Here is a 23,013-nt window from a genome sequence, read left to right as displayed (position 1 = left end):
TAATTTAATAAATCACAAGTGTTAATGAAAGTCCTTGGTCAGGATAAACTGATCACAGCAGTCAAGAGATCCGATATATATATATGATGATGAATAAATAATGTAAACAAAGTCCAAAACAGCTCAGTAATAGTTTGTTTATAAAATAAAAATCCGATACAACTGAATAAGACTTGGATATAGTCCCTGACGTAGGGTAAAGCTAGTAGTGTGCTTGCTCTAACGAAGTCTCAACAGATAACTGAGAGCTGTCCGTGTCGTAACGGCATCTATAGACTTGAAAATGTGGGCCAATCGCGTAGCGCTTGGCAAACTTTCAATGACGTTAAAGCAGACTGAGTTGGACCAAACCAAATCGAGGGTAGGAAGGTTTTAAGCAATGAAAACATTGCAGCATGTTTTATAGCGACTCTCGCTAATCTTATATTTTAAATACAACTTTTGTATCAAATCATATAATTAGAGTAAAAACAAATATATATGTTACATTTTTGTAACAAAATGAGGAAGAAGTATTTAAGTTTACATTCGAAATCCTTATGTTATGAAAAATATTTCTACCCAGCTCGGATGGATCATTCCACTTTCATATTTAATGAGCTTGGGATTTTGCCAAAGTCATTCCTGCTTCACGTGGAAGTACGTTCGGTTGTGGTCACATGACTCGCTATCGTATAGCCAACGCGGCAGCCAATGGATAAAGCGGGAGAAAATAGTGGTTGTCTAGTCATGAATTGGCAATTAGACTGGTCACGGGTTGTGTTGAAATAAAAATGTAAACAAAGGAAGATTATTTCTCGAAACACAAGCATGGGCAATGTAATTAAAACTTTTGTTATCAACAACTTTTGACTCTATTTATACATCGTATGTTTCTATTAGAACGCGATTATTAGGATATACTATTTTGTCTTTTTTTTTTTTTTATCCCGACCCAAAGTAGTTATTTTCTCCTTTCAATAGAATGCTAAAAAGTCAATGAAAAGTTGTCAAGGCGCCAAAAACCTTTCCCGCCTCCCCCCAACACAACTCGCATATTTTTGCGCTTAAAAATAAGGATTCAAATGAAACATCAGAAGTAATACTACCTAGAAAAAAAAATGGCTTGATTACATTCTTTTATTGTTTAAAATTTTTTTAAATGTGTATATATCTTTATCGTTTGAATGTATAGGAAATAACGTAAAAACCTATCGTGTTTCAGAAAAAGCTGTATTACATTTAGAGCTGGACTATGATGATTAGGTCCTGTGTAACACTATATTATTCTATTTACATTGCTTACATGCCTGTCTTGTCCAAACCAGCATCTTGATCGGCATGAAGATATAGAAGAAAGTTCATGCTGACTTTCTCAACCAGGGCCCGTTTTACCCACTTTGAGCAATCAACATGGTCTTACAGACAACAGTTAACGAACGGACTATTCTGATAGATATAATCAATGAAGGGTCTTCTCAGACTAATGCTAATTGCTAATATCATTTAAAAAAAAAAGAAATACAATTACACGCGCTGAAATAAAAAAAAATATGTGTTTACAAAATTCTTATTCACTTTTTTTTTCTGTACAGTTCAAAAGGGCGCTTATAGATCCGCTGTTATTATAAACCAGTTTTTCCCAAACTTTTGGCCTATGTGTAACCCCTGTATAACTTTTGTAATGCTGATTACCCCTCGCCTTCCCCGCCTCATTTTAATTCATTAACAGAACATAATAAATGGGTATTTTAAAAAAAAAATCAGCATAGCTAATTAGGTGCAAGGCGTACCCACTCCGAAAACTTTCCGTACCCACTTTATTCTTTAATACATGTTATTCTATTTTGAGAGTTCGGATAACAAGAGCTATAATCTGAGATGCACCGAGCAGTGGTTTACAGATCAGGGCTGTTTTCAACACAGTTTGTCTTCTAAAGAAATTCTCGGGGGGGGGGGGGGGGCAGTATCTTTGTTCCGGCATTTTGATAAAGTATACAATTTTGAAGAACGTGATTGACTTTCTGTCATAAGCCCTAACAAGAAAATGGCTCCAGAACATCCCTTCAGAAGACAATCTGTTACTGCCTGATCTGGAAATGTCTAGAAATAGGTATACAATTCTGGGTCATTTATTTATTTTCATATCTTACAGAAGCTCTTTCAAAGAAGATAATTAAGAGTAGAGCTAATCAGTTTTTTTTAGTCTAGTCGTTCGTGTAAATTAGAGTCTTAACCTAAGCTATGATATTGGTTTTCCTTGTCTGATTCAGGCAACCCGTTCCATTCTCTAATGACGCATGGGAAGAACGAACACTTGGTCGAATGTCTAAGTTACACTTATCTGCTTCTAGCCCAATGGACCTCATCAACCAATCGTAAACAAACAACATTTAGTCACGTGATAATATTGATAAAACAACGGGGGGAAAACTGTCACGTGATAGCCATTGTGTATTAAAAATTAAATCGTAATATGTATAGAAAAGATAAAGAATCACGTAGCTAAATGTCGTTTGTTTACGATTGGTGAATCAGGTCCATTGTTAACAAACGTGTCATGTGACTAACACAGCGACCAATCGCCTTTACTCTCGATAGCTGAAACCATACACCCATAAAAAAAAAACTTGGTGAACTCAGGGACTTACCCTCGAGAACGAAAATCTCGGCGCCCTCATCCTAACTCCCCGTTTCCCTCAAGCCGAATTTTCTAAGGTGAAAAATATAAGGAGATCACGCCCACGATTGCTAACACTAAATATGTACTCACGATTGTACGACTTCATAAACGACTTTGAAGCGCAACGATTCTTGAATCTATGCAGCCATCCATTGGAGTACTTGAGCTTCAGATCATCCATGCCCAGTTCGCTGCCTATCTCCTTGGCCTTCTCCTTCAGCACGCTGTCGCTAATCTCCAGGTTCGTCATTCTGGCATCAGCGTACCAGAGCTGCAGTGCTTCTTCCAGCCGGCCATACTTGGCGTACCTGAGCCTCTTGGCGCTGCCGGGGTGGGTCACCTGGTTCATCCATAGCTGTATGTTGGCCAGGATATTCCCGATGGTGCGCTTGCCCACTACTTCGCCGAACTTGGCGCAGAAAAATTCTGCTATTTGTTTTTGGGTTTTCCCTGGGTTCTCGATGTGGTAAATGCAGATTTCTCTCTTCTGTTCTACGTTCAGGCTAAATAACTTGCGCTTGGCAGTAGGCGTAGCCATAGTGAATAGTATTATTTGAAAAGTCAATCAACTAATATCAGAACCCCTAGTAGACGTAATTGAGCACAGTTATGAATTATGAGCACTCCTTTGAAAAAGAATCAGCCAAATTTTTTATTTTAAGAAAAGCCAAAAAGCTAACATTTCCACTTGCTAGATAATGTACAAGAGAGTCTTGGCAAACCAGCACGGCGCGGCTTCTAAACTCGCCTTCGCCAAGGCAAACACAGACACGTGACGCTATAAATGATCCCCCCCTAACCCGCCATTGGGCCTCGTGGTGTGTAGCTGGAACATCGATCGACGCGAGGGGGAAATTATTATTTTTTTCGAAACAAATAATACGAGCCGACCCGTGGCGCATAATACGCCCCCCCCCCCCCCCCATTTTAATTTTTCCTGAGCCTCGCTTTCTGTAACCACGAAAGTTACGTGGGGTATTTTCTAGTCCGACTTGCAGTAAAAAAGAAAGAGTTATCTTTCCATGACTTTTTCATCGCAATGCCCCGCGTGGTTGGGCCGAGAAGACGAGAGTCGACGTCTGGCGGCTGGGTTGATGGCTTTGCGAGGGGTGGGGCGGCTTATCGGATTTTTGCGTCCTGATTTAGTATCCTCTTCTTATTTGTAATAATAATTACAACTTTTATTTTTATATGTAAACTTCAGTTGTTTTGTGACTTTATTTCTCTTTTTCGCCATCGCAAAAAGCTCAAAGTTTAAATTTTCTCCCGTGTTGTACTTTGCCCTTCTCGCGTCCTCCCTTCCCCCCCTCCCCACCTTCTTTTTTTTTTTCCGCTTCCAAACTCAGCCTAGTGGGGAGTTAAGGGGAGTTCACCTAGCAATGTTTGATTTAGAGCGGGAAACCAAAATAAAGGGAGAGGAACGCTCGCGCACCCTCCCCCTTCTCAGTCGTTTTTTTTTCCACGAAACGGAGAACGGGGGGGGGGGGGTGGAAGGGGTCATCGCCATGGAGCCTCGCGCTGAACGAAGGAAAGAAGAAAAATTGTAGCCTAAAGTTTTAACATATTTTCAAAATGATTTTCATTCAAGCCCCGAGTGGCACTAATATGTGGAATTTATGCAGACATAGACCTACCACACTAATTTATAAATCTTTCGGTATATAAATATTGACTTTTAAAAAAAAATGCAATAGCGAATACAGTAATCGAAACAAACACAAATAAACAAAAATGTTAAACCGTAAACGCAAGGTTATACAGATGCTTTCTATTAAGAAATAAATACATCTTAATCTAATATTTATGGAATGTACTTTTTTGCCAGGTTATAAAAAAAGTATATTCATTTAAATATGCATTCATCCCATTATCTGGTATAGTATGTGTTCATTCCATTGACTGGTATAACTTTTGGAGGTCTTTAAAACTTTAAAGCAAACTGTCTTAATAATGCTCATAAACTGGATTATGATGTACCGACTGGAGCCCAGTCCTCTTACTAGATATATAAACACACAAATAGTAACTGTCTGTAGCTGTAACAAGCAATCAAAAAATATAATTATTTATTACTGTCAAATTAGGCATCTAATAATTGTTTCATTAAGTGTGGTATCAGAGAGGGTTTTTTTTTTGGCGGGAAAGAGAAAATGTTCCAGACACCAGACTGATTTCATTCCATAGATTTTTATAAGTCTGAACAAGACAATGGCCCCAGAACATTTATTCAGAAGACAATCTGTAACTGCCAAATCTGGAGATGTCTAGAAATATTCTTAAGTCGCAGAGTATAAAAAGGGATATGACTTTAAAATTCTGGGCAGTTCATTTATATTCTTATTTTATAAGTTAGGAAGACGTTCCTTCAAAGAAGAAAATATTTAAGCGTACAGCGAATAATTTTTTTTTTAGTCTAGTCTTTCATGTTTATTAGAGACTTAAACTATACTATGACAGTAGTATGACATTGGTTTTCTTTGTCTGATTCAGGCAACCCGTTCCATTCTCTAATGATACTTGGAAAGAAGGAACACTTGGTCGAATTTGTGTAAGTAAATGAAGGAAGTGTACTGTTTTCTTCTCTTTTTGTTTATTGTGCTACATTTAAATCCGATGAATTATTATGCAAAATTAATTTATTTTCAAAACATTATGTTTGCTTATTTATCATACGATTTAAGTTTGTGTTATTCAACTATTAGACGCCCAGAAGTGGGTTTGTGTTTACTGAACACTACTAGGTATCCTCGTATCCCAAACACAAAGCTAGTGGACTATCGAGCTGTCATCTTTCCTACATTGCTCTATGCCTCAGAAACGTGGACAGTATAAAGAAAACATGCAAAAAAAACAAAAAAAAAACTGAACCACTTCCACATGATCTGTCTAAGAAAAATACTGAATATCAAATGGCTAGAAAAAATACCAGATATTCAAGTCCTTTGAAGAGCGGTCTGCAAAGCATCCACACAATCCTGATGAATTCCCAACTCCGATGGGCAGGGCAAGTCTGCAGAATGGAAGACCGCCGCATCCCTAAATGACTCCTGTATGGCCAATTAAGGCAAGGAAAGCGCTCGCAAGGTGGTCAAAGAAAACGCTTTAGGGACACTCTCAAAGCTTTTCTGAAAAGGTTCAGCATTGACCCAGCCATCTGGGAGACAAAAGCACATGACAGAGCATCATGGAGTCGCGCTGTGAAAACTGGCGCACAAATTGCTGAGGAAAAGAGAACAGCGCTGGCAGAAGAAAAACAAGGCCAATGACACTAGCTCCAGCTGGAATAACCTGCCCAGTGTGCAGCCGAACATTCCGGGCTCACATATGTCTCACCAGCCACATGGGGAGGCACAAAACCCCAGTGCAAAGTCCTCAGCCCCCTGGACGACAAAAGTGGTCATCATCTAACCACGATGGACGAACTATATCCGGATCCTTGGCTACGGGTAGATGTTGTGTCACGTCGTCTGCAATTGCAAGTACCCGGGCAATGCTTCGCAGCCTCACAGTGGCGCTCAGGTGGAAACGGCCGTCAGAGGAAACGATATTGCCAACAAATAAGCAAAATAAAAAAAAAAGTCACTAAGGACCAGGTCCATTGCATGGCGGGGGATGGAAGAACACCCTAACATTTCAATATCTTCAAACCGTTCCACATGGGACCAATTGTATGGCTGACACGTGCACAGTCATTGTGGCTCAGAGAAGGAATAATGGGCAGTCCTAGGGTCTTGAGTTACGAGCCATCGTTAATAAGGATTTAATAATTTACATTTGCTTGGATCTTTCCCAGACAGATATTTGTTCAGACAAGCCAATGACGGCAAGCTCCCACAGACCTTGAGTTCCAAGAGTCTTAGACTCAACTCTTGTGACAATTACACAAAAGTTGCAAGTTTGTATTAACAGCGCAACACCGTCGTCACAACATGGTTTTTGGCATGTACTTTAAGGTGAAAGCCATCATCATCAAGTCCCACTTCAGACTTGTTGGGTAGATGCTGTTACACTCATCTGCTTCCAGACCAATTGTTAACGAACGTGTCACGTGACCAGCACAGCGACCAATCGCTTTTACACACGCTAGCTGAAACCATATACACGCATTTAAAAAAAAATAATTAAAAAAAAATGGTGAAATCAGGGACTAACCCCCGAGAACAAAAGTCTCGGCGCCCTCATTCTAACTCCAAATTTCCCCTCAAGTCAAAAAATATAAGATCAAGCACATGAAGGATAACAAAAATATGTACTCACGACTGTACGACTTTATAAACGAATTTGTAGCGCAACGATTCTTGAAGCGATGCAGCCATCCATTGGAGTACTGGAACTTTGGATCATCAATACCCAGTTCGCTGCCTATCTCCTTGGCCTTCTCCCTCAGCACGCTGTCGCTGATCACCGGGTTCGTCATCCTGGCATCAGCGTACCAGAGCTGCAGTGCTTCTTCCAGTCGGCCATACTTGGCGCACCTGAGCCTCTTGGCGCTGCCGGAGTGGGTCACCTCGATCATCCATCTCTGCATGTTGGCCAGGATATCCCCGATGGTGCGCCTGCCCACCACGTCGCCGAACTTGGCGCTGAATACCTCGGCGATTTCTTTCTGGGTTTTCCCTGGGTTCTCGATGTGGTACATGCAGATTTCTCTCTTCTGTTCTACGTTCAGGCAAAATATTTTGCGCTTGGCAGGAGGCGTAGCCATAGTGAATAGATTTTTTTGCAAATGTCTATCTGCTAATATCAGAACCCTTTGTAGACGCAAATGAGCACAGTTATGAATTATGAACACTCCTAAAAAAAAAAGTAATTTTTGACCACTATAGAATCCGACAACTTTTTTTTAAAGCCAAAAAGCTACCATTTCCACTTGCTAGATAATGTACAAGCGAGTCCTGGCAAACCAGCACTGCGCGGCTTCTAAACTCGCCTTCGCCAAGGCAAACACAGACACGTGACGCTATAAATAATCCCCCATAACCCGCCATTGGGCCTCGTGGTGTGTAGCTGGAACATCGATCGACGCGAGCGAGAATTTTTTTCGAAATAAATAATAGCGCTAAACTACCATGGAAGATGAGAGGCGACGTCTGGCGGCTGGGTTGGCGGCTTTGCGAGGGGTGGGGCGGCTTATCGGATTTTTACATCCTGAATTAGTATTCACTTCTTATTTGTAATAATAATTAATTATTCGAAGAACTCTTATTTTGTATGTAAACTTATGTTTTATTCAGTTGTTATGTGACTATTTCTCTTTTTCGCCGTCGCCAAAAGCTCAAAGTTTAAATTTTCTCCTGGGTTGTACTCCCGTCTCGCGTCCTCCCTTCGGTACGATTCGTTCCCCTCCCCCACTTTTTTTTTTTCCGCTTCCAAACTCAGCCTACTAGGGAGTTAAGGGGAGTTCACCTAGCAATGTTTGATTTAGAGCGGGAAACCAAAAATAAAGGGAGAGGAACGCTCGCGCACCCTCTCCCCATCTCCGTCAAATTTTTTTCTCTCCACGAAACGGAGAAGGGGGGGGGGGGGCGTGTGAGGCGCGAGTGTGTGTGTGTGTGTCTAGAAGGGGGATCATCGCCATGGAGCCTCGCGCTGTACGAAGGGAAGGAGAAAATTTGTAGCCTAAAGTTTCAACATATTTTCAAAATGATTTTCATTCAAGCCTCGAGGGAGTGGCGATTAAATGTGGAATTTATGCAGACATAGACCTACCAAACTAGTTTTTATATATTTATGTATATATACAATGACTTTGTCTATTTAGTTAGGGTGGAAGTATTAGCTGTATTTACTTGATATATACTATAATAAACAAAAATGTTAAACCATAAAAACAAAGTCATACTGTGAAAGTCGGTCCTGTTAGAAGCCTTCTATTAAAAAATAAATACATATTATTCTAGTCTTTCTGGAATGCCTTTTTGTCGGGTTATAATTGCTTTAAAAATATTTTTTCTTAGATATGTGTTCCTCCCAATGACTGGAATAATATGTGTTCATCCCATTTACTGATTTAACCTTTGGAGGTCCTTAAAGCAAACCGTTTTAATAACGCTAAATCATAAACTAGATGAAAATGTATGAATTGCGGCCTAGTGTTGTTAATTGTCAATGTCAACGCAACTACTCTTACTAGAGATTTAAACACACAAATAGTAACTGTCTGTAACTAGTAACAAGCAATCAAAAAAATAAGTATTTCGTATGGTTAAATTAGGCATCTAATAATTTTTTTCAATAATTGTGGTAACAGAGAGTTGTGTTGTTGTTTTTTTGTCGGGAAAGAGAAAAGTCCCAAACACCAGACTTGAAATGCATAGCCCAGATAGTGGCAACTGGCTGTATCGATTGCTCGTATCGATTCATGCCAACACAGCTAAGGGATTCGCACACACTAACACACACACACACACTGGCTCAAGCACACCACTTGTAAACAAGGCAGGCTCTGTCTTGATCCCACAATTCTTTTTTTTTTCCCCTTTTGCTGGATGATGAAATCGGCTCGGCCTGGCGCGCAATACATTCGCCATGTCAGGGCAGTAGTTTCAATGTACAGTGAATTCTTAAAACAAGCACGCTCAATCGTGGCATTGACGCACCCGGAACAAAAAAAAAAAGTTTCAAATGTCAATGTTTAATCACCACTCGTGTGAATGAATGCCCCTGCGTATTTCCACCGGGTCACTGGCTGTAACTGGTTTAAGAATGTATACAAAGCGCCCACCCCATCCCGTTCCACCCCTAGTGCGTTTCATGGCGCACCAACACACACCTACACAAGATGACCGTGTTATATTGCTGGAAGGAGTGTTTACCAACAAAGAATGTGTCACACGGATGTTTGGTTGTTAATAATGGGGACACGAACATGTTTACATACAAAGACACATCCTTTCACAGGTGCATCGGTTTCTCATGTTTCTCCATGTTTTGCTTACCTTATACTTATATAAGGGATGGGGTGTTGCTGGGATTTTAAAGAGGCGCCCTAAGTCCACCTGACTTAAGTTGTAGAAAGGTCGTTGTGCTGGTCACATGACGCCATCGTTTACATTCGGCCATAAAAACATTATCTGCCCTGGAGATCGCAAGTTCTGCACGGGGTACTTTACTTACTGTGACCCATAAAAAAAAATTAAAGTTCCATTTTCAGACCTTTCAATCTATAGGGTAGATGATGGTTATCTGTTTAATTGACCCAGAGGCGTAGCTAGGGTGGGGGGAGAGAGGGGGAGAATTTGAAAATCCTCCCGGGCTCCACTTGAAAAAGGGGGGGGGGAGGGGGGGGCAAATGAGTGTTTTTTACATTAGATATTTAATATTACACAAAATGCAGAGGGCGCCCAAAGAGGTCAAACCCTTCTCGCACCCAAATGATGGCTAATTTCTAGCTACGCCATTGATATGACCCACAATTTACGAGGGTGTCATGTGGCCAGCACAACGACCTTTATAATAAAACTTAGTCACCTCTTAACAGGAAGCTTATTACAATTTGTCTTCTGGAAGCTTCCAGTTTCTACACAGAAGAGTGGATGATCTAAGGGGAGCTAATATTGATTTCGGGTACCAGAAAATAAAAAAAAAAATGAATTGGCTTTAAGAAAATATCAATAGTGGAGATTTTTATTTCGGGATCAAAAAAAAAAATCCGTCAATTTAGTTATAAGTTTGAAGCTTCATGTTAAGTCTACTACTGTGAATGTATTATTGAATTTAGATTATAATGCGTATCTTTGCTTGATAAATAGTATAAGCGCCTTCTTTTCATGATTTCATGATTTAAATTATTTTAATTCCCAAAGAGGGGGGGAGGGGGAAATTCGAGGGCAGGGGCTAAGTTCTATAGCGTTCGGCTTCTGCACCTGGGGTCCTAGGTTCGAAACTCAAGTAGACTAACATTTTGAATTTCGGGATTTTTAGGGCTCCCCTGAGTCCACCCAACTCTAATGGGTACCTGACTTTTGTTGGGGAAAGTAAAGGTGCTTGGTCTTGTGCTGGCCACATGACACCCTGCTCGTTAACCGTTGACAGATAACCTTACAGCCCCATAGATCGTAAGGTCTGAAACTGTACAAATTCCCACATAATGAATTATGTTATTTCTTCACGTAAACGAACGATCTCCGGCATACAGTTGACTTCCGGTCATCAGATTCAACGTTTGTATACAAGCATAATCACTGTCCAATCGTAACATCATATATATCGGTTTGTTTTGTTTGAAGCTAGCCTCATCAGAAAGAAGATTGACTCATGGTGACTCCCTCGTGCTACTTTAAATCAAGTCACACACAGGTCCATTTACAAAAAAAAAAAAAAGGTTGACACACACAGATGTGTGCTGTGTAGAACGTCACATCCGGAAAAAAAGTGAAGCATTATTAATTAAACAAAAGTAGAGCATGTATGTAAACACGAAGCGGACATCCTTGAGAAAACGACATTTCAAGAATGTGTGTATGTGTTCTATGTGTGTGTGTGTGTGTGTGTCATGGCTCATTATATATATATATATATATATATATATATATATATATATATATAAAATATAACGTGTCTTAAGAAAATTGTAAACAACAGGTTTAGAACCCGATTCTAATGACTATTGATGAGGATTTGGTGGTGCGTTACTTGGTTTAAACCAGTGGTTCAAAATTTTTATGTGTCGTAGACCCCTTGATATGTTTTTCTGGTTTTCGGTAGACCCCCCTGCTTAACTTATTTTTTGTAAATTCATCAACTCCATTTTTATAAAAACTAATTTCTAACTCTAGTGAGTCGAAGAGTGAAAACGTAATTGAAAGCTACATTTTAAGTTATATATCTTTTAAAATTTTTTAAAATTCAAATTTTAACCAATTCAGCGCGGTTCTCAACCTTTTAGGCTCGGCGACCCCTTTTTACAACCCCCCACTCTGCCGCGACCCCCCCCCAGCACACACACACACACAGCAATAGAAGAATGGACAAAAACAATCCATTTTTCGATGGTCTTAGGCGACCCCTGTGAAATCGTCAATCGACCCCCAAAGGGGTCGCGATCCACAGGTTGAGAACCCCTGAATTAATATAACAATTAATATTTATTACTGGAACCACCAAACACACTGGAAATGTTTTTGTTTTTACAGGCTCATGATCCATTCGTACGGTTATTATGTTTCGTATAGGAATGAGTTGTTCTATGAAGCAGTTCTTCAAACATGAACTATTAATTAGGCCTAATTAATTTGAATTAAGTATCATCGTAAAAGTTCTCGCAAAAAGCAGCTTCTCGTGCAGTTCTTGATCTTTCACAACTGGCTCTCATAGTGGATCCGTGGAACTCATTTCAGTAACAGGACAAAGAGCGAAGGAGAGTAATTGGTGCCTAAACCAGTAAGTTTTGGCAAGAAGGACTCATTAGCCTTGGCTTGCAACAGGATGAAAACTGACTTCAAACCTCTGCTACCTTGCATTTACACCCAAACATGGGAAAGGTTTTGTGGGTCAACCTTGAGAAAAATAAGGAGCCGGCGACCCTTAGGCCTATACCCTAGAATACCCATTAGTGTTTGAACCCGAATCCTTCAGATACCGAAGACCAAAGCTTAACCACTCGCTTTCACCGTCCATTATATAATTTAAAATTACTTACCAAAATAGTCTTTAATGTCGCTTGTTTCTTCAGAGCTCGTTTCTGCATCTATGTCGTAATAGACGACGCAAGCGTCTTTCTCCGGAGTCTTCACTTTGTGGAGCTGCCACCGCAGCATGAAACGAACGTACCAGCCGTGGCTGCCTTTAAACTGTGCCTTATCGACGCTTTTGTCGCCTTCATCAAGCGCCTTCGTCTTCAGCTCGCTGTAGATCTCCAGCGCCTTGTCCCTGATCACGAAGAAGTCTGACGTGTCAGGGTGGTCCGGGCTCTCGTGGATCCAGTCCAGCAGTCTGTTCTCCATCTTCTCCATCAGCGGCTGTCTCGTGAAGGAGATGACCTTGCTGGCGTCGCGGCTAGCGGCGGCCGAAGCTTTGGCGATCTTTAAGATTTTTTCTCTCTGGCCGTAAATCGTGCAGATGGTGGACGGGGGCACGTTGAGCGCCACAGCGATATCCTTATTGCGTTCCCCATTTCTGAGGCGCTTGATAATGTCCAGCTTCACACTCAGGGCAATTCCTTTGCGCTTTCTTCTTGGTTCTTCATTTGCGCTAGAAAACATAATTTTTTGGCCTCAAGAATGACGAAGAAACGAAAAGTACACACACGGAACGAATCTGTAAACGGCGAACCGAAATAGCATAGAGATAATTTTAAAAATAATAATAACATAAAACTCAATGACGTTTAAATAATGCGAACTTCTCATAGAACAAAAGAATATTCCGAATTTTTTTTCAACGGACTTTGCTGACAAGACCCACGCCGTTCGGTGTGCAAACGAAGAATGTTTGTTCGCAGCTACCTTCTCGCTCTCTTCTCTGTCTGCCTCGTTTTCGTACCGTTATCGGATTGCGAACTCTATGTAGGCCAAGGTTAGCGTTTCACTGCGTCGTTTCTTCCACACGTCTGCACAACAGTCTTCGTATTACTTTAGGTTAGCGAACAGCACACTGATAACTGGAAATGATGTGCTGTTAACGAAAAATACACTTCGGCAGCACGGCCGGATTTTACCTATACGCAGCACAATGTATAGCCTAGGGCTCAAAGAAGCTTTGAGCACTGAACATATACAATCTGTACTTATTAATTAATTTATTTATTGGCCTCCTTTAGTCCTATCGACTAGGGTTCATCTCGTTGAATACTCTTTCATGTGACTGTGGAGCCCAATTTTGGAGAGACATTCCCGTCAACATCTATCCTAGGTTAAAGTCGCTTTCGCTTAGGTGATAGAGGAGACAGCCATTTTTCCATTGGCACACTTTTCTTCCAAAGCTAAGGTCTATTTTGTTGTCGTTGTTGTTTTTTTCGATGTCCATAAATTTCTGGACTTATAAAGGGTCCCAAAAGTACCCCTATCTAAAGCAGCTTTGGTCTATGGTATCCTAAAGATTCGGTTTTAATCTACGTACGGCATTGTTCATGAGGCGTGCTTACAAATTTGAAATGTGATGGATATATCAACGTGAAGACTACAGACCCAACTTTAGTTACAATTTATATATTGGAATCTATATACAATCTATATATTTTCGATAGGCTGCGACCTATTTGGACAAGACAAAGCAGTTGGACTTGAGACAAAAATACACCTTCTTAACACAGAGTCACCCCAACAGCAACATGTGCATGTGCATGTGAGACATGGAAGTCATCTGCCAAAATTGAGAAAGTACTAAATGTGACTCAAAAAAAAAAATGTCTGAGACGGACTTACACAAATCGGGTCTCAAACAAGGAAATCCTATGCCGAACTGGGAGTCGAACACTTAGTGAGGTTGTGACAGAGCGTCGCATGAGGTTTGCGAGACATGTTGTCCGACTAAATGAACGACGCATACCAAGAGTTGCGATGACATGGAGGCCAATACGAGGAAAGCTCAAATCAGGACGTTCTCGTATGACTTGGCGCCACACTTTCAATAAGGTCCTCAGAGCAGTGGACTCCAGGTGGGAGGAGGCTTCAGAAGTGACAGATCTTTGTGGAGACAGCTTGCCGCCCAATGCGCCGAACGGCGCGGGAGGATCTAAGTTAGTAAGTATATATTGGAAAATAAACCATATTTTTTAAAAATAAGATCATTAATGCACACTATTTTTCGACCTAGAGGCCAATAAATGTGACATGAGCCGCACCGCAAAAAAAAAAAAAAAAAAAATTAATGAAACAGATCCTTTTCGGTCTCTTTTTTGCTGTATGCACAAACGTTTTTAAATGTTGGACAGTAACACACCGCCGGCCGGATCTGGCCCGCGGGACGTAGTTTTGGTAACTCTGTTTTTGGTGGCACACGTCATTCGTAATTCGGAATGTTACAAGGAAGCAGATCGAAGAAGTCCTTCAGTTATAGGTGTATTGCACACGCTTCACAAGAGCCTTTAGCGGTGACTGGGCAGTCGAAGAGCATGTTTGTCAACGCCAATCACGCTAAGGCTACTAACCTCACGTGCATTCTATCGCTCACACGTACACACACAGTCTTAAAAAAACGTAAATATTGACATTTACTGCTCATTACTAGAAAACAGAGGTACTAGGAAGTGACGGTGATACCCGGAAGTGAGCGCACAGCAACAAACAGTTTACCGTTTACCAGAGCTGACATGATACTTGAGCAGGATGGTGGCGGGAGGGGGGGCGCACCACGTTATGTTGGTTTTAATTGGTTCGCCACACATCCGCCTCACTTTCACTGCTTGGTACGTGCTACCACCAGGGCAGTGTGACACAGATGGTACGCGCCATTTCTGCGAATGCCGGATGGTATACCATAAACGCCAGCAACCATAATACAATACTATAATGAGGGAAAAATGGCGAATAGAAAATGGCAAAATAAATGACAATGTCTGACCAGGGCACTTCACGATTTCCGATTTGATAAGATCGTCAAGCAGTAATACATTGACCACAATGTCCTTCATAGACCAACCAAAAAACATTCATTACAATAGGAAGATTTAGATGCGCGGTGGCCGAGCTGTAAAGCGATTGTCTTCAGAACCGAGTGGGGTCCCGAGTTTGAATCCTGGTGTTAACTGGGTTTTCGGGATATTTAGGGCGACTCTGAGTCCACCGATCAGACGTTACTTGGGTAAAAGTAAAAGGCGGTTGGTCGTTATGCTAGCCACATGACACCGCCTTTAACCGTGGCTCACAGAAAACAGATTGCCTTTACATCATCTGCCACACAGATTGCAAGGTCTGATGGACGAACGTCAGTCACATTACAGCAATAACAAAATAGGAAGAAATGATCCTGAATCTGAACAACGCACATCAACGATGACAACACAGAAGCGTGCGATGACTGGTGACTGGTACACAAGGTAGCTGCTAGTGTTTTAAGTCGCACAACTATTAATTTATCATGTAATTATGAGTCACTTGTAGGTCTATCTTTCTGTATATACGTATTTTTTTTATTAATTGTAATAATATGTTCAAAAACAAGACAAGTTAGCCTATATTTAAAGCAATACACACACACACAAATATTAAAGTTATATATATATATATATATGTATATTGCTAAAAGTACGTCACTTCTGATACTCTATCCGTTTATACCAGGGGTTCTCAACCTGTGGATCGCGACCCCTTTGTGGGTCGATTGACGATTAGCCAGAGGTCGCCTAAGACCATCGAAAATATGGATTGTTATTGTCTACTCTTATTGCTGTGTGTGTGTAAGGGGGTGGGGTTCGCGGCAAAGTGAGGAATTGTAAAAAGGGGTCGCCGAGCTTAAAAGGTTGAGAACCGCTGGTTATAGATATACGTTTTTCCTAAATTCAAAGTCTCATTGGAGGCGACCTATAAAGATCAGAGTAAATACGTTGCTTGTGGACCAGACCAAAACTATTGTAGGCTGTCAGCCTTGACGCACCGGTGTGTGTATCTACGTCTGCTTGGAAAGCTAATGTTCCGAACGTCGTGCGCCATTCTTGTATTTATCAATAGGACGTTTGGCTCCAGGCATGAATGGGCATACTAAAGGCGCAACGGAGTTCTGCAACCAGGCGTACCACTGACTTCGAGGGCGGTAGAAGACGAGAGAGAGTGTCTGGGTGCGGTTACGTATGCTCCAGTTCTCATGTCCGCTTTGGTGTTAAGTCAGCGTTTCCAAAACTTTTGACCTATGTGTACCCCCTGTTATACTTTTTGTAATGCTGAGAACCCCTCGTTCCCCACCACACTTTAAATTATTAACAGAGACTAGCACAGTGGGTATTTAAAAAAAAAAATCAGCATAGGTAATGAGATGCATCGCGTATCCCCTCCAAAGTCTTCCCGTACCCCTGGAGGTACGCGTACCCCAGTTTGAGAAACACTGTGTTAAGTGATCAATTTAAAAACAGTCACCGTGACTTGTAGATCTGGATCTTGACTTCTAATGACGACGCACAATTTTATTTTAAGAAACTAAGATTCAAGAGAGATTCTATGACTGGCAGATTTCATATGCCACAACAATAAACATAAAACTGGTTTTAGTGTCGTACTTTCATTCAGAATATCTATTTGTATCTGTGTAGTACTCCGTTCCGATTAGTAGTTTAAACAATAGTTATTTTATTTTCGTATTTATATATAAAAGGTAGACTTTATTTCAATACATTCCCCCATTCTATATTGTCCTATTGTGCTAAAAATATGATTTTACTTTGATCTAAAGATTTCCATTTTTAGAGGTAACATAACTTTAAATTATAATTTATAACTAGCTTTTTTTTTAAGTTTTGGTTTTAGTTGACATTATTATATAAGTTCAATTGAGCATCCTTTGCATTGTTTAGATTACAGCGAAAATCCCCAGTCGTTTTGAAATATTGGTCAGAATCGCAATGTCTACAGCTCAAAACAATCTAGAAAGACAAAATCATAGCTTTCGACACTAAAATCAGACTGATGCGCTCCCTGGTCATGGCAACATTTTTATAAGCTTGTGAGTCTTGGACGCTGACTGCAGAGCTAGAGAGGAGGATCCTAGCAATGGGATTGAGATGCTACAGAAAGATCCTAGGTAACAATTACAAAGACCGCATCACAAACGAAGAGATTAGAGACAGGATAAATACAGCAATTGGATCCCACATCGAAGAACGCAATCTGAATCTCTATGGTCATATCACAAGAAACTCAGGGCTCGCAAAGAATTTCCTTCAGGGAACAGTACCAGGAAAAAAAGAAGAAGAGGATGACAGCAGAACGCGATTGGGAAGACATTATAAAAGAATGGTCAGGACTGACATTGAAAGAAGTTCTACCCAAAGCAAAAGACAAAAAAATGGAGAAAAAAGATCTTGTGTGGTGCCCCAACGGTTCAACAGATAGGTGAAGGTGAGGTGAAATTGACAATCCCCAATAAAATTGAAAATTAAGACATGCTGAATACACTTGTGTTTAAGAATCAGGTGTTTATAATGTTTATCTCTTATTTTGTTTCAAAAAAAAAAAAAAAAACATATTGAGAATCCAATCTTATCATCGTCATTATTAGGTATTTGGTTTGATATCTCAAACAAGGGAAAGAAATTATAATTGACTGAAGTTGTGGTATAAGTTGAATTAGTCCCATTTATAGGTCATCCTCGGAGCTTTAGTTAACACAATCCTGAAAAAAATAAAGACCAGACTATAGAAACAATAGATAACTATACAATCTTCCATATCCATAAGCACTCCTCTAGCAGAGTGGGTTACGTTTTGGCTTGACAAGCCTGAGAAGGCTTGAGGCATAAGTTCGAATGCCGGTCGTGCCCTTTTTTAAAAAAAATTATAAATGCTTTTTCATTGTTAGTCTAGATCTATTACAAATTTAATTACACAACTGATCCAAACTAATTGATACAAGTTCGCTGTATGTAAACTTTGTTGTTGTTTTTTAAAGTATTTTGTTTTTATTTTCTTGTTTCTTTTTTTTGTTTAAAGACGTCACTTGTACGTGATATTTACTAAAGTAGCAACAATAAGTGTTTATGTAGGTCATGTTCCTCAACCGTTTATCAACACAGGCATGTGACGTTTCTAAAATGGTCACAGCAGAAGAGAGTGAGGTCACGCGGACATGGGTAAGCGAGCATACGATATTAAGTCGCATCGGATTAATCGGATTAAATGATTTATTACGCCTATAGTGTGCGATACAGACGTGTCCCCGAACGTACAAGAATGTTTGTGCTGCTTACTAACTTTGTTCATTCAAAATATACATTTAGTAAACAAGGTTTTTTGAAACGATATATAGCACAGGTGGCCGAGTGGTAAAGCGCATGGCTTCCGAACCAGATGGTTATGAGTTCGAATCCAGTTGAAAATTGGAATTTTTAAAAAATACAAGATTTTTTGAAACGATATATAGCACAGGTGGCCGAGTTGTAAAGTGCATGGCTTCCGAACCAGATGGTTATGTGTTCGAATCCAGTTGAAAATTGGATTTAAAAAAAAAATACAAGGTTTTTTGAAACGATATATAGCACAGGTGGCCGAGTGGTAAAGCGCATGGCTTCCGAACCAGATGGTTATGAGTTCGAATCCAGTTGAAAATTGGATTTAAAAAAAAAAATACAAGGTTTTTTGAAACGATATATAGCACAGGTGGCCGAGTGGTAAAGCGCATGGCTTCCGAACCAGATGGTTATGAGTTCGAATCCAGTTGAAAATTGGATTTTTAAAAAAATACAAGGTTTTTTGAAACGATATATAGCACAGGTGGCCGAGTTGTAAAGTGCATGGCTTCCGAACCAGATGGTTATGTGTTCGAATCCAGTTGAAAATTGGATTTAAAAAAAAAATACAAGGTTTTTTGAAACGATATATAGCACAGGTGGCCGAGTGGTAAAGCGCATGGCTTCCGAACCAGATGGTTATGAGTTCGAATCCAGTTGAAAATTGGATTTTTTTAAAAATACAAGGTTTTTTGAAACGATATATAGCACAGGTGGCCGAGTTGTAAAGCGCATGGCTTCCGAACCAGATGGTTATGTGTTCGAATCCAGTTGAAAATTGGATTTAAAAAAAAAATACAAGGTTTTTTGAAACGATATATAGCACAGGTGGCCGAGTGGTAAAGCGCATGGCTTCCGAACCAGATGGTTATGAGTTCGAATCCAGTTGAAAATTGGATTTTTTAAAAAATACAAGGTTTTTTGAAACGATATATAGCACAGGTGGCCGAGTTGTAAAGCGCATGGCTTCCAAACCAGATGGTTATGTGTTCGAATCCAGTTGAAAATTGGATTTAAAAAAAAATACAAGGTTTTTTGAAACGATATATAGCACAGGTGGCCGAGTGGTAAAGCGCATGGCTTCCGAACCAGATGGTTATGTGTTCGAATCCAGTTGAAAATTGAGTTTAAAAAAAAAAATACAAGGTTTTTTGAAACGATATATAGCACAGGTGGCCGAGTGGTAAAGCGCATGGCTTCCGAACCAGATGGTTATGAGTTCGAATCCAGTTGAAAATTGGATTTTTTAAAAAATACAAGGTTTTTTGAAACGATATATAGCACAGGTGGCCGAGTTGTAAAGCGCATGGCTTCCGAACCAGATGGTTATGTGTTCGAATCCAGTTGAAAATTGGATTTTTTTTAAAATACAAGGTTTTTTGAAACGATATATAGCACAGGTGGCCGAGTTGTAAAGCGCATGGCTTCCGAACCAGATGGTTATGTGTTCGAATCCAGTTGAAAATTGGATTTTAAAAAAAAATACAAGGTTTTTTGAAACGATATATAGCACAGGTGGCCGAGTGGTAAAGCGCATGGCTTCCGAACCAGATGGTTATGAGTTCGAATCCAGTTGAAAATTGGATTTTTTAAAAAATACAAGGTTTTTTGAAACGATATATAGCACAGGTGGCCGAGTTGTAAAGCGCATGGCTTCCGAACCAGATGGTTATGTGTTCGAATCCAGTTGAAAATTGGATTTAAAAAAAAATACAAGGTTTTTTGAAACGATATATAGCACAGGTGGCCGAGTGGTAAAGCGCATGGCTTCCGAACCAGATGGTTATGTGTTCGAATCCAGTTGAAAATTGGATTTAAAAAAAAAATACAAGGTTTTTTGAAACGATATATAGCACAGGTGGCCGAGTGGTAAAGCGCATGGCTTCCGAACCAGATGGTTATGAGTTCGAATCCAGTTGAAAATTGGATTTTTTAAAAAATACAAGGTTTTTTGAAACGATATATAGCACAGGTGGCCGAGTTGTAAAGTGCATGGCTTCCGAACCAGATGGTTATGTGTTCGAATCCAGTTGAAAATTGGATTTTAAAAAAAAATACAAGGTTTTTTGAAACGATATATAGCACAGGTGGCCGAGTGGTAAAGCGCATGGCTTCCGAACCAGATGGTTATGAGTTCGAATCCAGTTGAAAATTGGATTTTTTTAAAAATACAAGGTTTTTTGAAACGATATATAGCACAGGTGGCCGAGTTGTAAAGCGCATGGCTTCCGAACCAGATGGTTATGTGTTCGAATCCAGTTGAAAATTGGATTTAAAAAAAAAATACAAGGTTTTTTGAAACGATATATAGCACAGGTGGCCGAGTGGTAAAGCGCATGGCTTCCGAACCAGATGGTTATGAGTTCGAATCCAGTTGAAAATTGGATTTTTTAAAAAATACAAGGTTTTTTGAAACGATATATAGCACAGGTGGCCGAGTTGTAAAGGCATGGCTTCCAAACCAGATGGTTATGTGTTCGAATCCAGTTGAAAATTGGATTTAAAAAAAAATACAAGGTTTTTTGAAACGATATATAGCACAGGTGGCCGAGTGGTAAAGCGCATGGCTTCCGAACCAGATGGTTATGTGTTCGAATCCAGTTGAAAATTGGATTTAAAAAAAAAATACAAGGTTTTTTGAAACGATATATAGCACAGGTGGCCGAGTGGTAAAGCGCATGGCTTCCGAACCAGATGGTTATGAGTTCGAATCCAGTTGAAAATTGGATTTTTTAAAAAATACAAGGTTTTTTGAAACGATATATAGCACAGGTGGCCGAGTTGTAAAGCGCATGGCTTCCGAACCAGATGGTTATGTGTTCGAATCCAGTTGAAAATTGGATTTAAAAAAAAATACAAGGTTTTTTGAAACGATATATAGCACAGGTGGCCGAGTGGTAAAGCGCATGGCTTCCGAACCAGATGGTTATGAGTTCGAATCCAGTTGAAAATTGGATTTTTTAAAAAATACAAGGTTTTTTGAAACGATATATAGCACAGGTGGCCGAGTGGTAAAGCGCATGGCTTCCGAACCAGATGGTTATGAGTTCGAATCCAGTTGAAAATTTGAATTTTTTAAAATGTCGGGATCTTTATGGCGTCTTTTAAGTCTACCCAGCTCTAATGCGTACCAGGGAAAAAGTAAAGGCGGTTGGGGAAAAGTAAAAAGCGGTTGGTCGTTGTGCTAGCCACATGACACTCTCGTTAACCGTGGTTCACAGAAACAGATGACCTTTCCATCATCTGCCCTATCTGAAAGTGAAATTTTATTTTCTACAACACAGCGTATAGGAACTAAACATGCAAAGCATAACAATAAATTTTCCAAAAGTTCTTTCTAAATCGCGGTTAAAGTTTGAAGAACTTACCCAATGCGATCTGACTCGTTCTCTTGGCGGGCTGCTCTGGAACAAATTCAGCATAAACACTTGACGCAGAAATGGGACTGCCTTCAAGGCGTTTCTTAGTTTCCTGCGTTGTCCCTTGCACTAACTCTTTAGGGGCATCGGCATCACTTTCCTGGTCTTCCTCTTTATCGACGTCGCAGAAGTCCTGCGCTGAAAATTCCCCAAGAAACTCGGGCAGTTTTGTTGATTTCCAGTCTCCCTCAATTGCACCATCAGCCTTTTCCCCAGATGCTTTCCTTAGTTTGATCTCATGTCTTGTTTTCCATCGGGACAGCCAACCCTCCGTGGCTTTGAATTCGCCGTGGCCTAGAGTTCTAGCGATTTCTTCTGCTTTGCATTTTAATAGCGGTCCGCTGACTCGCGAACCTTGTCCAGTAACCATGGCGAACCATCCAGCGAGGGCCTCTTCGACGTCTGGATCTTTGCCTTCGCGTTTCCGTTTCTGGGAAGTTCCTAGTCGTCCTTGGCAGCGTGCCCAATTTTCTCGTAGTTGGCTCTCCTGTTTCATCAGACGCGCAACTGTCGTCTTTGGCAAGCCGGTAATTTCCACCAACTGACGCTGGGTAGTGTCTGATGGCAGTTGCTTGATCTTATCCAAGAAGCCAATTTTTTCAGCTAACGTCAAATCCCTCCGTGGCATTTTGGCAGGGGAGAAAAGCTACACACAGTTCACAGACTAAAACCTTCTCGTGCAAGCGCGGTGTTTCGGGGTCAATACGATATGGAGGCGGGGATTTTGTGTGTTCCTCGCATCCGCTCTAACTGGCGACGTGGCCGTTTTTTTCCCCCTCCTATTCGCTGTCGCGTTCTTTGGTCCGTTTAAACGGAATTCGGTCCAATAAACGAATACACGTATAAAATCGGATTCGTTTTAGGCACATTTAGCTTCTGCTGTTCAAACTATGGATGGTCCAATTAACCGGTGGTCCAATTAACCGAAAAGATTGAACGAGAGCGAGATACAGATACAGACAAACAGATGGATAGACATACAAACATACATATATATAGATGAATGGATAGATTGATGGATAGACAGACATTGAGACAGACAGACAAATTGATAGATA

General features: G+C 40.4%; 1 protein-coding gene across 5 annotated transcripts in view; it reads right to left on the bottom strand.

The window, feature by feature from the left end:
- Positions 1-22,599, bottom strand: part of LOC129922277 (uncharacterized) — a 54,876-nt gene extending 32,277 nt beyond the window's left edge. The window contains exon 1 of one of the 5 annotated variants that reach the window (XM_056007567.1): positions 21,905-22,599. In XM_056007567.1, coding sequence (XP_055863542.1) covers positions 21,905-22,583 — 679 coding nt within the window. In that variant the 5' untranslated portion in view covers positions 22,584-22,599. Of the gene's footprint in view, positions 1-2,752; positions 3,267-6,919; positions 7,544-12,302; positions 13,089-21,904 lie in introns of those variants that run through there. The other 4 variants (XM_056007566.1, XM_056007568.1, XM_056007569.1 and 1 more) reach the window with 4 other exon arrangements.
- Positions 22,600-23,013: the final 414 nt, after the last annotated feature.

This window comes from Biomphalaria glabrata, chromosome 13, assembly GCF_947242115.1.
Source record: "Biomphalaria glabrata chromosome 13, xgBioGlab47.1, whole genome shotgun sequence".
In the NCBI taxonomy this organism is placed as follows: Eukaryota; Metazoa; Mollusca; class Gastropoda; family Planorbidae; genus Biomphalaria; species Biomphalaria glabrata.
This window is presented reverse-complemented; position numbering and strand designations above follow the sequence as displayed.